At 41.0% G+C, this 16,115-nt stretch overlaps 1 protein-coding gene across 14 annotated transcripts in view; it reads right to left on the bottom strand.

Moving 5' to 3' along the window:
• The window catches only part of HIVEP2 (HIVEP zinc finger 2), a 178,873-nt gene that overhangs the window by 11,046 nt on the left and 151,712 nt on the right, over nt 1-16,115 (bottom strand). For all 14 annotated transcript variants that reach the window (XM_064486642.1, XM_064486647.1, XM_064486649.1 and 11 more), the window contains 4 exons: nt 12,788-12,832; nt 6,528-12,083; nt 5,388-5,542; nt 1,665-1,840 (listed from right to left, as the gene is read on the bottom strand). In XM_064486642.1, the coding sequence (XP_064342712.1) occupies nt 1,665-1,840; nt 5,388-5,542; nt 6,528-11,696 (5,500 nt within the window). In that variant the 5' untranslated portion in view covers nt 11,697-12,083; nt 12,788-12,832. The remainder of the gene's footprint in view (nt 1-1,664; nt 1,841-5,387; nt 5,543-6,527; nt 12,084-12,787; nt 12,833-16,115) is intronic.

Here is a 16,115-nt window from a genome sequence, read left to right as displayed (position 1 = left end):
AAAGAGAGGAGCAGGATTGCAGGGGAAGGGAGCCTGGAGGGGTGACGCAGGCACAGAGGAGGTACCAGTCCTACATACAGTGCACTCTGGTTCTGTACTCAGATGATGTGACCACAAGCATTTCAGCCAGAAGTGAAAACTGACAAGGAGTTTCCTGGGATGATTTGCTCTTTTTATGGTTCCAAGACATTTGCACTTTCCCAAAGGATGACAAGGAAACTCCGATAATGACCGAGAATAAATTATTTCCTGCTAAAACTCCAGGACAATGGTTCAGAGTCAAGTTTAGTTTGATAAAAAAAGAAAAATCTTGCTATGTGACATCTCTTCACATGTTATTTCACAGAGCTATACCTGCAGCCAACTCATATGCCCAGTGGATATCAGTTGTAATGACTGGAAGATTTGCAGTATTTCCTAAAACCAAAGTTTATGTTTTCTTATCTCCCAGGGAGTCTCTCAGTGAAATTCTACATAAAAGGCTTGATTGTGCAAAAGTGGATGGTATTTAAAGGACCTTATGTTTATCTCCTTTGAAATGCAAATGAACATTCCCTCCCCCTTTTTCTGGCTTCAAAGAGGCATCCTTGTAATATAAATATCTTTTTAACAAAGAAGAAATAGCTATGTTGAGAGGCTACACATTTATACTTCTGGCAAACCAATAAAGACAATTAGGATTTGGGTTTTAAGAGTAGATGGGTACATATTTCTTTACCAAAGATTATTTTATTTGCTATTTATTTTTCTTGATGGGTAGTGGAGCAGATTAAGTGGTATGCAAATTTAAAGTTAAAACATTGAAAAATGTTACTGTGAGGTTAGAGATGGGGTGTCTATAGGATCTGTTAGTACTTCTACAGTAAGCAGTAAAACATACTTCTACAGAAGTCAAACCACCTCTAATTCACTACTGTTTGTATTCTGAGAGCACTGGGCTTATGAACATTTTCATAATTTTATAAAATGACGGAAGTAGAATTGAAGCCACCTTCTTGTATAAAACATTTTCATATAAATCTACCTGTTAAAAACATATATATATATATATATATATATATTTGGAAAAGACAGAGTATCATTTCAAGGCAAGTCCTAATTTTATGAGATTAATAGCTGTGGCCTGAGAGTAAGAAATTGTCTCTGTGCTGATAAATACACTGAACACAAGCTATCAAATTTCTATGCATAATTAATGCAACTGTGGATGGAGAGGCCCACCTGGGAGTCTGTGGGTCTCTACATTATTTATAATCTCGAAACTGACCACGGGCACATGTTTTCTTCCCAGATGCTGCCTCACTTTTCTGACGCTACGGCATGGATTAGCTCCCTGAAGGGTTTCAGTACCAGTGCAGAGATTATCTAGACCACACAGCACTTCCAATGTGAAGTAATAGCTCGCCAGGCAATTCTTGCCACTTCCTTCGAGACAACTCGCCTGGACCGAAATCTATAGCTCTTAAGCCATAAAAGGAGCCTCGCTGTCTCATGCACATCCTTAGATCACTTATGTGAAGAAAAAATACATGGCATGGGGTCACATTGTCACCAACAAAACCATCTCATTGTAGATGACAGTTGATTATAAAACGATATTCAGAATCTGAAGTAGGCATCAAAAAAGTGTTTTCCTCTAAGGAAAAAAAAAATCAGACTTATACCTTTTGTTTTGAAGGCAAAGTTACATAACTTGCATACATAAGGCCGGACATCAGTGTGAGTGCGGATATGCTTTTTGAGCATGCTTGGTTTCTTACAGCGAATCCCACATTCTTCACAAATGTACTTTCCACGTCCACGTCCTCTGACATATACATAATCTTCATTTGACTTATACCTGTCAAAAAAGGGAAAAATCCAGTGTGTTTGCTGTCTATCAAACCAACAGCTAATTCACATTTGCATTACAAATTTTTTATGAGTGTTTTTTACAATTATTCAACTTTATTTTTACGAAGCTTATGAAATGAAATGCATACAGTTAAGTGCCTGAAAGAACTAGATAACAGATTATAACAGATTTGGCTTTGTAAATAAGAGGCACTTTTTTTTTCCTACACAGAGTTCAAATGGCATTGGCTTTTCCATGGAGTGTAAATATATGGACCCTGTACGGATGTTCACATGGGCTTATATAAGCTTCAAAGAGTTGCAGAGCTGCGTCTTGTCTTACTACTTTCTGATTCTAGCATCACTTCCAGCCAGGAAACGTCCAAAAAGTTATACCAGTGTATTCAGATCATCACATATCATTTGTTCACATTGCATCATCTAAGATGTGCATGCATGCACAACAGCACATACCCCTCTTAATTTGCTAGAATAAATATAACTGATTATAGAATGCTTCACTGCAAGTTTCTACTCTATTTTTACAATCCTGGCACAAGAGTCAGAAATTTCTAGCTTACACAGGCTGAGCTGAGCTCACCAACTGTTGTCTGCAGATTTGATCTGCTCTTCCCAAAGACCATGAATCTGTACTAAAGTGAAGTCTAAATTTCAAGTGGCTTCTGGAAGGTACTGTTACATAATGAAAACTAAAGATCCTATTTTTCAATCAAATTTGCTTTTGTTTCTGGAAGTATTTAATAGAGAAAGGATGTTTCAGGTCATCTAGTTTAATCAAATTAGTTGGATGAACAAAGTCTTAGGTATTCACTGTAATAATCAGTGGAAGAAAACTCCCCAGTACTCACCATCACATTTTGTTTTGAATACAAGGAAACATGACCTATCCATAGAATACAGTAGCATTCTACTGAATAATTCAACAAATATCATTATCTCTTAAAGTTCAGGCTAGAATTTTGGGTTTAATGCCATTCTTGGAAAGATATTCCTTTCAAGGAGTTCTTTTTCAAAAGGTAAAGTGATATGCAAAATGCCCTAATTCTTTGTGGACTGACCTGAAAGCACTAAACTTACAGGTTTTATTGTTCATTTTTTAAAACAATTTTAATATCTAAAAAGATAGCAAACTTCTCTCTTTTGTTCTAGCTAATTCATCAGAAATAAAAAAGCAGGTTCACCATCATTCCTTCAATCCATTGAAGGATATTTAAGGGAGAAAAATCCACGCAACACATTTAAATATCAGCTCTGCTCTGGATGCTATTTAATTAATGCTATCGACTTTTTGGGCAGTACCCATCCAAGTGAGAATTAAGTAGTATCAAAAATATGAATAGTCAATTTTGCATGTTACTTGCTCCTTTAAATCTTTCTCCCTTTACAGGGAATTTCCAATGTCAACTTTTTCTTCAAAACTATGTTGAACTTTATCTTTTATCTCACATTGTCTTTTGTAATGAAATAGAAAAGAAATATCTTTCATCTTTTAATTTCACTATCCCTTGCCCCAAACTGGATGAAATTACCTAAGAACTATAAAACAAAATAAACAACTGTATGGAAACAAGTTTTCTTCAGCGAAGGATACTTTAAGCCTACTGTGGTCCATCATCATACTTGATGGGAAATGAATTTTATCTTCAAATATTACTATTTTTAATGTCTTAGCTGATTAACTTATTCCCAGAATGAAAACAGAGTACAATTCTGTAGAAAATATAACTGTATTAGAGAAATCTGTACAAATAAAATATTTACCATTCAACAGTTCTGCAGACCCATGAATCTACTTGAAATGAGAATTAATGAATTTTGAAAAAATAATTAAAAGATTTCTTTAATTAAATTACTAAGTCCATGAATTCGATAATATAAGGAACACAGACAGTCAAAAATATGGTCAGTAATATTCTTCTTAGGCTATCACTTGGCGATCGCCAACATAAGAGGTGGTAACACACTGCTTGGAATAAACAGCGGGTCACTACCAGGCAGGCAGAAGCTGGATCACAGATTAAGGAACGGTTGGGTCATAGTCCGAAACATGGGACGATGAAAGGAGGAGGAAACTGAACGTGGGCGCCATCATTTTGGATCATCAAAACACAGCAATGAAATGTTCATATACACTTTTTCACTTGTGTCCTTTGTTAGTGGAGGTAGGCTGGCTCCCCAAAGCACACAGTAACTGCAGAAAGTGTCGCTAATTTAGTTCAAGTGAACTGCTATGAAGAAGACTGCTGAATGTGACAAGGTTTACGCAGTCACAGGGACCTCTCAGTCTCTGAGGAAAGATAAAACCTATAATTCTCTTATTTGTGTTAAAAGATGAGGAATGTCAAAAATTACTGCGACAAGCTTCATGACTACAAACAGCTGTGGTTTTAGTGAAAAAACTAGGCATCCATCCAAAGAGGGCCAACTGTATGGGGGAACTAACCTTGATAATCCACCTCCAAACTGGTAAATCTACATGAGAAATCAATATTTCCTATCACCAAACATTCAACATTTTATAGTCAAACCTATGACATTATTTTGTTCTCCAAATATAATATAATTAGAATAGATTCACGCTCATGGAAATACGTAAATTATAGATCTCCTGCAGAGATAACGTAGTTACATCACAATCCCCAAATGTGGTTAATGTCATTTAAAACTTTTTAATTTTGTTGGGGTGGAGGGTATAGCTCAGTGGTAGAGCACATGCTTAGCACGCACCAGGTCCTGGGTTCAATCTGGAGTACCTCCATTAACCGAAAAAAATAAGTAAAACAACATTTTGTTTTAAATTAAAACATTTGTAATTCTAAAAGCAAAAGTCTGGGCTTTTTCTCCCATGTGACTGAATTGAAGATACTTTTCTATTGAAAATCTAAAACTAGATATTACATATACATGTAATTTTTCTTAACTAAATAGATAACAAAGTCATTGAACCTTATTACTTGAGTTTCTGCAACTCAGAATTTAATATTTTAAAAGAAATTTCTAAAGACAGAGACAGTGTCATGGACCAGAGGAGTGTGGAGACAACTAGATGCAACACGGTGCCCTGGCTCGGATCCTAGAACAGCAAGCAGATACTGAAGGAACTGTGAAATCCCAGTAAGGCCTGGAGTTTAGGTAATAATAAAAGCAATAAAACAAACAGACTGTTCCTAGGATTACACATGAGCGGGTATAATTGCATTTTTTAAGCATAGAATAAAAACATGTCCATTAATAACATAACAAATGCCCATAAAAGTCATATTAACGAATGAACAAACTTAGACGACATCAAGTCCACCAATTTAGTCGATCTCATGCTAAAATAGAGGCGTGAAAATTTAAGGCCAAGGCTTGAACCATATATAGCAGGGACACTTTGGTTGAAAGTAAGTCATGAAAGCAAAGGCACAAACTCATGGAGTTCACTTTATGCATCCCACCAGAGGAGATATGATTTTTTCCATGCAGATACTCAGGACCATTTACGCTGAGTTATAACGTAATAGTTCACATTTGCAAGTATGTTTCCTTACCCTCCTTCAAAGATTTTAATTCGGATGGGCTCAGTTTGTTTGGATCCAATATCTTTATCTCCATGAGTATCTCCTTTCCCTCTTTCCTTTAAGATATTTCCCACTAGTTTCCTTTCCAGTTTGCTGCCAAATAAAAAGGTGGCATCAGGTTTCATCTGTAGGACAAAAAAGAGAGAATCATTTCATACGTTTTCTCTAAGACACAGAGGGAGCCTGCATATCCCACTCTTCCACAGTCTCTGAAAATTAGCCTGAACTCCATGCTAAAAGACCACAGGCTGGCTATATAAAATAAGAGATGACAGGGACAAAATCAGAAAAGAATGAGTTTCTGCAAAATAAATTCAACATTCTGTTAAAAAAAAAATGAGATCCCTTAGCACACACACTGTGCAACACTAATAAAAACTTTAAAAACACACTGTATATTTTGAAGTAGCAATTCAAGGTCTCTCTATTCATTTAGAAGATATTTCTAAAAACTATTGAAGGGCAATGGTAGCTAAAATAAGTAAAATACATTTTTATATCCTCCATTTACCTCTTTAATAATTTAGCATACATTCCAAAGTGGCTCTTATTAATAATTTTATAACTTTACATGGAAGGCAATAGTTGTTCACACAGGAACCAACCAACTAATCCCTTGGAGAAATGAGTTTTGAGAGAAATATACTGAAAATAAACTTTAATAAAAAGTATAGTCAGTGGGAACAGCTATCCCCCTCCCCCACTGAAGTTTGCGAAGTTCGGTTTGGACATCTCTTTCCTCATCTTTCCTTTCCAGGGTCCACTCCCTGTTCTACATCCTCATTTCACAATTTCCTGAACTCCTCACAGCAAAGGAAAGTTGGTCTGCCAGGTCACTGACACAGGTCGGAAGGGAGAAGAACCCAAAGGAATTAGTCCCTGTGGGAGGGTTTCAGAGTAGCTACTGGAGGAGATCCTTCGCTTTGGGAACTTTCCTGAGACCCTCCTAACTAAGTTCACGGTCAGTGGGTCAGGCCTGCCCTGCAGAGGACTCCCCCAACTCTGACCTCCATTTCACTTGCGTCTTTTCGACTGTATGTCCTTCACTATGTATTCTGCACAGCAACCAAATGCATGGTGCAGAGTGCTTTCAGAAATAATGTTTGTTACCTGAGCAAACTGCTTCCAAGCACTTGATGATGTAAGCTTGCCGGTGCCAGGCCTGTGCATAGCAGCCAGGGTATAAATTTCTGCGGTGATTTTTTGCTTGGACCTCAGGAGAGCCAGCGTGGTCTTGGTGTTCAATCCTGATGGGTTTGGGTTACAGGAACTAATGCACCATGAACCATAAACCGAGGATTTGAAGGTGGCCTGCTGCACGTAATTGGGTTTTGTATAATTCAAGAAGCACCAACTCACAGTAGTTGTTGTCCGCAGACTGGGGAACTGAAGAATTTGCTGGAAATCTGCCACGTCCGTGAAAAGAAGAGTTGAATTGGCCACTTTCCCACTTGGGCCGGAGGCCCTGTGGACCAGTAGGCCAGCAGGCAGCTTCTGGCCCTTTCCTTGCTCTTCGAGCTGACTGTCCCCGGGTGGCACTGAGGAGCCCTGTGGGCTCAGGCTCATATCCGATGCCGTCTCATCAATGTCCAGCTCATCTGAGGACTCTTTGCTCTCAGAAGGCCCACTGGACCTCTGCCCGAGAGAGGGCGCCCTGGAGCTCGGGGGCAAAGGCTCCCTCAAGGGCACGCTGGTAGATGGATGGTCTTGAGATGAGGAGGGGGACAGTGAGGAGAAGGAAGACGACCCCGACTGCAAGCCATCCTTTGGCTCAGAGGCACAGCCCTGTCGGACCAGCTGGGGCTTCTGTGGGCGGGAGAGATCCTTTTTGATGTCCGAGTTGGTCAGCTCCACGGCGCTGAGCTCCTCCACGATCTGTCCATACATCTTTTCTTCCTTGACCCTTTTCTGCTGCTTCGTTTCCATGAAGAGTTCTAAGCTGCTGGCTGGAGACAGCATACGCTTGCTGCCTCCCAGGGTGGCGACGCCGTCAGAGGTGGAAGGTAAACACAAGGGGATTGAGGATTCTAAGCCCAGGGGTAAGGTCTGAGGTACTTTCCAGAGTGGGTATTTTTCCAAGCCCGCATGCTGCCCCAGCACCTGGGCGATGTTCAGTCCTATCCCTTGCACGGCCGCATTGGTTACCAGCGTTCGCTGGGTCACATTCTCATCGACTTTGCATATGACAATGGCAGGGCTGTTCTGCCCGAGTATCTGAGAAATGCTTGTATACATGACACTCCCATAGGACGGCACGTGGGTCTGGATCCTAACAGGGACCACTGTTCCCGGTAAGGACTGTAGAGGCCCGGCGCTGGCTGAGGCGAAATCTTCTTGGAGAACCTGCTCAGAGGGAGTATCAACTGACTTGGTGCTCTGGTCCACTGGAAACTTCGGAAGCAGGTTCTTTGAGTGTAGCCCTGATGTTCCTGAATAACCTGGGTAGGTCTGCTCTTTCGTGTGCAAGTAATCAGTGGACTTCTTGCCAGTGTGCTCGGCCACGGGCTCCAAGGGATAGCTGGCATGAATTTCTGCCTGGAAAGAAGGCTTGCCATAGCTCTTCGGAAGGTGTTGAGCAAGGGGGTGGGGGAAGTGTGCCTGCCACCAGGGAGGCTGCTGAGCTGGTAAATGAACCATACAGACGGTTGGATACTGAAACTGAAACAAGGCGTTTTGGATCGGAGAGAACGGAATAGTTTCTTGGTGTGGGAATAAAGGTGGCTGTTCAGACAAGTGTTTGCTTGTCATATAGGAGGTCGGTTGTATCAAGGGATTTCTCAGAGATTCCTGACTGTCGAGGTGCACGATCTGCTGCTGGCCCGGGTGGAGTGGTCCTGAGCTCAGCTGGGCACAAGGACCCACAACCTGCTTCCCTGGGTCCTCTGCCTGAAACGGAGGGAGCACGGGGCATGGGCCGTGGTGCCACGTGGACCTGAGGCTGGCGTGCAGGTGCTCCATGTGCTCCTGCTTTACGCTCAGATCCGCACTGGCCTCCCCCTGGGCGATCTCCGGAGAACCACTAAAGGAAGCCTGCCGCACCAGAAAGCATTTCTTCCTCTCCCGGGATGGGGACAACGTGGAGGCCGATGCCCCCGCCCCCGGAGCCTGGGACAGATTCCCATAATCAAAAGATTTGCTCCGAATTTCTGGGACTTCAGCCGGGTGGGGACAAGGCATCTGCTCGGATGAGCAGCGTCGCATCTCCTTTTGGTGGTGGTGGCCAGGGACAGACAGTGAGTACGAACCAGCAGGGACAGTCAAAAACTCCGAGTGCTTCCCGAACTCATCCTGCTTGGCAGGTGCCACAAGCTTCATGGTTTCGTCTCTTTCAAAAGACATGGAGAAACTGGAGCTGTGGGACAGGTTACTTTCTTGACTGGGGCTGCGGGACAGGCCTGTGCCCGTGGACTCGAAGCTGGATTCCCCGGAGGAGTGCTCCATGTCCGCAAGTCGCAAACGCTTCTTTTTGGGAGGCAGCTTCTCTGCTGGGAGCTGGGAGAGGGTCTCACTCCTCTGGGGCCACTGGAATTCCTCCACCGGCTTTTCCGGCTCCTTATTCTGGACTTCTTTGTCTTTCTCTGGTTTGTCGGGCTCCTCGGTCACTCGGATCTCAGGGACCTGGATGTTGTGCTGGCGCACCAGCCTGGGCTGCGCGTGGTAGGGCTGCGGCGGGACCTGCTGAGAAGGGGATGGCTTCCCCCCGCTCTCCGCACTCTCCCCCAGCGGAGCCCACTCTGGGCTCACCGGGGCTTCTGAAATCTCGCTGTCACAGGTCTCGGAAGGTGACGAGGCTTTCTCCTGGGCGCTCGGCACGAGTTCAGCGGACTCGGACCTCTCAAATGAATTGGGTCTGCTCAGTGAGTTCGTGTGCTGAATCACAGAAATCACATTTCCGGGCGGTTTCCTGCCCCCTACGTCTGACAGCTTGTCTGAATCAGCGGCTGAGGGTGACTCCTCTGACCCAAGAGATGGACTTCCAGACTGCAGTGGGGGTCGACATGGGTCAAAGCGCTCGGAGTGACCATGAGAAGGGTTTTCCTGTCCAGCCACGACGAACCCACTTCTCACTCCTTCCGGCATCTGCAATTTGGGGTCATAATCTGAAGTCGTGATGCCCATGGACGTGCTCACCACGCTGCTGCAAATCATGGGGGTGTCCTCCTCGTCCCCTACACTCTTCTCTTTCCGGCGTTTCCGGTTTTCACACGTAGTTCCAAACATGGTTGACACTCCCTGCAAAGGCACCGAGGGATCCATGAAATACTCCCCACCGTGTTTTAAGGGGCTGATGCAGGAAACATCCCTGTAGCCTTGCTTTGGTGTCTCAGAGTCCTCCCATTTCTTATAGGGTTTCCGACCAACATCATAGTCATACCCAACCCTGTCCCCAGGAATCAATTTCTTTTCCTTCAAGGATGAACCCGTGATATTCTTTGACATCCTGCCATGGTGTTCTGCCTCCACGTGCCCCTCCTGTACCGAAGGCAGCTCAAAAGCTGCCTGTCTTCGCAACATGCGCTGGGGAGGAATTCCTACAGTCCCTGGATAGAACACATCATCAGAACCAGTCATCCGTTCATCAAATGAGTGACTTCCTCTCAAAGAAGGAGGAAGACTTAAATTAGTTGCTGAAGAAGTTGGCATTGAGTTGCTTCTAATAAGAGGTGAAGAGTCAATGGGAGCTTCTAAGAGAACTGTGTTGCTGCCTTGCAAACTGGCCGGATAAAGTTTTCCTTCATTCCTGATAGATGATGGAATAGTCTGGGATTGTCTTGACTCATTGTTGAACTTAGTGGATTTCAGCATGCTTGTCTGACTGGGGTCGATTTCTCCCTTGCTTGGGATCAGCTGTGAAATGGGATCTTCGAACATCTTGACTTCTAACCTGGTGTTTACGTGAGGTAATGATTCCATCGTGCCCTTCCTACTCATCGTGGTGCGCTCCTGACTCGTGGTTGTAACATTGAGTGTACTTCTCGGACTGAGCCGACAGTATTTTCCAAAGATGATTTCTTCATAAGACTTCGCATTTGTGTTTGGAGGGCTTATCTGCTGCTCTGCACTTTCTGAGCGGGAAAAGTAACCAGAGTCAGTGCTTCCTTTACTGTGCGGGCTCAGAAGGTTTAGAGATGGCTCAGAATCTTGTCCTTTTTTCTCTGACAGTCTTAGTGCAAGTTTCTGTTTAACTGTGTGAGAGTCATCAGCCTTAGTATTTAAAGACGGATTTGGTAGCATATCAGAGCCAATATACTGAGAGCTTTCATTCGGTAAAGGAATCCCGCTTTTGGGGATAATCAAAATTGGCACCTTCATTGGACCACCCAGTGAGTCTTCAAATGACCCGTGGTAGCCACCTCTGCTGGCGATATCCAGCGGGATGGGTGGGCCAGGACTCATTTTGTCAGAAGCCTCAACAAACAAGGAACTCTCCTCATCTGTGTCTGTACTCTGTTCACCGTCTGAGTGTATTTCTGCTTCTCCATCAATTAAATTGGCCTCGAGGTCCAATTTAGATACAGCTGAATCTGTGAAAGGGACTAATCCTGCCTTAATTGCGTGGGCATGTGACTTCCTGTGCTTGTACAAATTGCTCTTTGTCTTGAAAGAAAAACCACAAGGTATACATGGATATGGCCGCTCACCAGTATGGGACCTGATGTGTTTTTTGAGTACGCTGGGTTTGGCACACGCCCTGCTGCAGTAAGGGCAAATGTACTTGCCGGGCTTTTTGGGTTTGTGCTCTTTTTTGTGAGCATCTTCTGACTGTTCGATACTTTTCTGGGAGTACTGGTTATAAGCAGGGTTCAGACTGGAAATCTTTTTTCTAGGATAACCACCACTGTGGCCGTGTATAGGAAAGGAAAATAAGTCCTCAGAGGCAACAGATGGCAAAGGGCCAGGGAAAAGCCACGGAGGGCCTTCGAGGCTCTGATGTGGCTTGCTGCTGTGCATAACCCCCTGTGGCAACGAGTGCTGCGGGAAAGAGAGTGAATGTTGGCATGAATAAGGACTCGGACGGTGCAGTGAGTATTGCTTCTCTGTGACCTGCTGTGCCACTTCGCTAGGTGAGGCCAGTTTCCCAGAACCAAAGCGTTGTGCTGATGCCGTGTTTCCGATTTGCTCAGGATCTATTTGTGGTTGCCGCTGTCCTTCTTGACTGCCAAAAGTGCTCATCTTAATAACAGCTGATTGTTCCTGTCTCCATCTACCTGATGCGTTATCAGTTTCTCCAGACCTTGAGGTAGCTTTTTGTCCTAGAGCTGTGTCCCCAGTGTCCATTTTGTTACACAAGGTCTTAAGTGCTAGTTCGCTTGAAAGCCGTGCAGGCTCATGGAGTGTCTTCAAAGCTGTGCTTTTCAAAGCTTACTTGCTTCCATGTTCCAGGGTGTCTGCAAACTTGCCAAGTGCTCCTTCTCTTTGGAACTTTCCTCACCCACCCTGTAGTCTACGGGCATTAGATGGTAATGTCCTCAGACCAGGGCTATAACACAGTTCTCTCCATTGTAGAAATGTCCATCCAAAAGCTAAGTACAAATCTATAAAGATTTCTTATGGCATTTGAGTATTTTCAACTAGGATGAAATTGGGGTGATGAATGGTCTAGAAGAAATTTTGCCCATCAACTTGAGCAAAGTTTAATTGCCAGTTTCACTAAGATAAAATGGTCTGAAAAGAAAATGAAACACAAAGAGGTTGTCATAACAGTTATCAAAATAAGAAACCAAACCCAATCCTAAATAACCTGTCTGAAATTGGATAAACTGAAAATGTTTTTTACTCCAAGAAATCCTTTTTGTAGCTGTTACATTAATTCTACAATTAAAGGCTATTACTTCCAAACTTAGCCTTAAGGTATAAGCATAAATCTCTTCAATGCTTGAATTCTGGTCATCCTTTTAAATACCCCTTACTTTTGGTCAGAAAGGTATTTAAAGGAAAACTTTCGATACATATTATTTATAAAATCATAAGGTTTTTAAAAAAGACTTCATTAAAATAAATTTAGGGCTATTTTCTAACCAACTTTTATGACTTACATGCTAAGTGTACTACATATTTCTCTATGTAGATATATTTTATAGATTAACATAAAACATATTAAATATATAATTTATAAATATATAATAAAATATGTTAATATAAAATATTACATGTATTACACATAATGTTAATATTTAATACAGATACATTTTATAACTTAAGAGCAATGATTAGCAGTGATTAGAGCAAGACTAAGGCTGTAAGAATCAAAGATTGTCAGAGAACTTTGGAAAAGGCAGAAAAGTGCATCTAAATAACACAGTTATAAAACCTTCATTATATGGACAACAAAACATATTTTGGGGACAGTTAAAAAATATAATGATTACCTGAATGGTTTAGCGTTCTCATGGGCATGATTGTCTTGACGCTTCCTAAGTAGAAAATAAATGCAGTTAGGAAAGACTGTTCCATTAAAATACAACATCATTGTATACAAATGATAATTTAAATTTCATTATATAGCTCACAATGTTATCTGCCCTAAGAAAAAGCAAGTAACTGCCTTAGAAAACACTATACTATAAACCTTATATTGACTGACACTGTCTCCAAAAATAACTCAACATGAAAAAATTATAAAAACTGCAGAGTAATAATTGCTAAGATATAAGATTAATATATTAAAACATCTTAGGCTTTTCACACCATCAGCTTGGTTCTAATTCCTTAGATATTAAAAAGTTGAGGATAGTGGGGTTTTTAGTTTAACCTATAGGTTTTAACATTTAAAAGAATAAATATCCTTTTAAGAAATTTTGCATGACAGCAGAGTGGAGTCCTCCAGGTGACTATGAATGGCTAAGGGAAACATGACAATTTAAAACCTATTAGATTTTGAGTGACTACTCAGTTTCCATAAAGGAATGGCCAATGTAGCACCCAGAGGATTCTGAGAACTTCAGTGCTCAACTGTAACAATTATGATGAAAGCTGTGGGTTTCTCTGACAGGCAATGCAGAAGTGCTATCAAAGGAAGAAAGCTCATACCCTTTGGCCCAGAAATTCCATTACTGGAAATAGATCCTTACAGATACAAGTGCAGAAAGATATGTATACAAGGATTACTTAGGTAAATTATGGTTCAATCATAAAACTGCCATTTAAAAAACTTAAGTATAGCTATAAGTACTAATATAAAACCTCATTCAGAAGATGACAATATTGACTGTAAACAAAAAGCTTACTGCACCCTGGAATGTATTTTATAATCCCTTTTGTGTAAAAGAGAAACAAGCAATAAACAGAAAATTTCTGCAAGGATGCCAAACAGCTTTTACATTAGTTAAATCACAGAAATGGAGCCAGGGAGTCAGAGGAAGAGACACAGGAAGGGATTTCTATTTTTAACCTATGACTTTTGGCAATCTTTTTTTGTTTATTTTTCTTAACACAAGCATGTTCACATTTTAAATGAAGTATTGGTTATTAACAAAGATGCCTCCATGCAAATGTACTGTTAAGTTCCCAAACTAAACTCACATAACTGGTTTTATTTCTGTGACCAATTTGCTCCCCAACATGGGCTGCTACTATGATGACAACAGTAGTTGCACTTAGCAAGGGGGAAAGAACATGGAAATTCCCACAGGAACAATAAATCTTTCGGATGAGAAATCAGTGACCCCCAGGCATTTGTAGCAAGGTATCTGTAATCAAAAGGTCCTTCTGCTAACAGCCATGAAGCACAATAGATTTGTAAAGCAGTGGTTGGAAAAAACAAATAACAAGCATATTAACTCTGGTTTGCTAAAAAGTGTTAGTATTGAATTAAATTTTTCTTCCACAGTGATGTTCCTATACATCCCTCTACAGGTAAAGCGGCAAAAAGTGAAAGAGAAGTGATGGCATCATAAGACTTTAATGCAAATGTGCTTTGGTCATTTCTAGCAACCACGCTAACAGGAAGAATAAGCAACAGTGAACCCAAATTGGCTGAATTTTTTGTTTAATTAGCTAAATATTTAAGGGTCATGTAGACACAATCAACCTCCGACCTTTAGAGGTGAATAACGTTCTCTAAAACGGAAGAATATATCCAGTCCAAGACAGAAACTTGTGCAAGTCTTTCCTTAATTAGGAGTCAGAGCTTGAACTGAATAATTTCTAGGTTACTTTTCATATTTAATAGTTTATCACAGTATTGATCTATGTACGCAGCTGCATCACTAGTAATAACAAGGACGATGGCTGTTGTTCACTGTGTATTTACTGGGTGCAGTGGTACAGCTCTGCTGGGGTAGAGCCTCATGATAGTCCTGAGCAATAGGTGTTATTACCCATATTTACAGTTGAGGATGATACTCAGGATCAGAACCAGCATCAAATCCAGGTTTGGCTGGCTGCCAAGCTAAGGGGTCTCACCTCCCCGACTAGCACCTACCACCTCCAGCCCCACTCTTTAAGTTTTACCACAGTGTAAAATAATACATCGTCAATAATACTTTCTCCTAAATATTTTTACTTGACGTCAATATGTCCAGTGCTTGATTTTTTCATAGTTCTGGGAGAATATAAGAGTTTTACATGGTTCTAGCACAGAAATGGCCCCAACGTGCCATTTCCTAGAAATCAAATCATTCCATAATTTAAATAATGTTCAAAATCTGTGTGTTAAAGTTATTAATGAAGACAGCTCCTTGTGAGAACCTGATTAATTCTCATGACAAACAATTGTTTTACTTTATTCTTTGAAAAGGAAATTAAGAACCTAACAAGTCAAAATGAGGCATATGGTCACTTCCCATTCCTTACTTTACACAGATTATATCATTTGCTTAAAACACAGACTTCAAGTTAAACATGTGCATCAAATTTTATGAAAAATAGGAATGGAATACTATATTTAATATTTAAACAGAATGCAGTGTGTTCATTTAGCAATGAGGCAATAACTTTATAAATGAGACATATTTAATTTTTGTGGTTGATAGTAAAAAATTAAAACTATTACACCTTAAACAAGACAAATACCATTCTTATTCACTAAGGACATACCATAAAAAAGAGATGTTCCAAATATAATGCAAACAAAGGCAATCATACTTTGCTATTATCAAATAGACCAGAGATGAAGAAAAGTGATTTGTATAAAAATTAAAAGCAGATATTTAATTGTCAGAACAAAAATTATCTAGAATATTTACTTAATTGTCAATGGGTTTAAGTTTTAGGAGAAAAGAACTCAACAGAAAAATCACGCCTACTATTTTATTAAAAAAAGAAAATCAATTTTGCTAATATTAACAGAATATCATCCTTCATTCCAATAGCATTTATCATCCAGAAAATGTTTTAAAATTCAAACCTTTGATCCCAGTAAAAAATACATGTTGATTTCACTATGCAAATAGCTTTGGGGAGGAAAATCTCCCCCTTTCAAATTTCTAAGACAAGCTTACCTAAGATGTCCTACCATTCTATCGGGGAATTGGGTAATCCCCGTGCCATGCGCCCTACTCCTGTTTATTCAGGAAGACCTGTCCTTACGTCTGAGCTGGAAAGCCCAGAAGTACCAGGGATCCCTCTGGTCTACATTCCTCTGAACTACAAAGTCTAACCTTTCTCTCCAGTGAAAGGTTTAATTAAGAACATTACTAGGGAGTTGGAGATCACTCCTATTTCACATGAACCTTTTACATGAGGTTTTAAGATTTT

This window comes from Camelus dromedarius, chromosome 6, assembly GCF_036321535.1.
Source record: "Camelus dromedarius isolate mCamDro1 chromosome 6, mCamDro1.pat, whole genome shotgun sequence".
In the NCBI taxonomy this organism is placed as follows: Eukaryota; Metazoa; Chordata; class Mammalia; order Artiodactyla; family Camelidae; genus Camelus; species Camelus dromedarius.
This window is presented reverse-complemented; position numbering and strand designations above follow the sequence as displayed.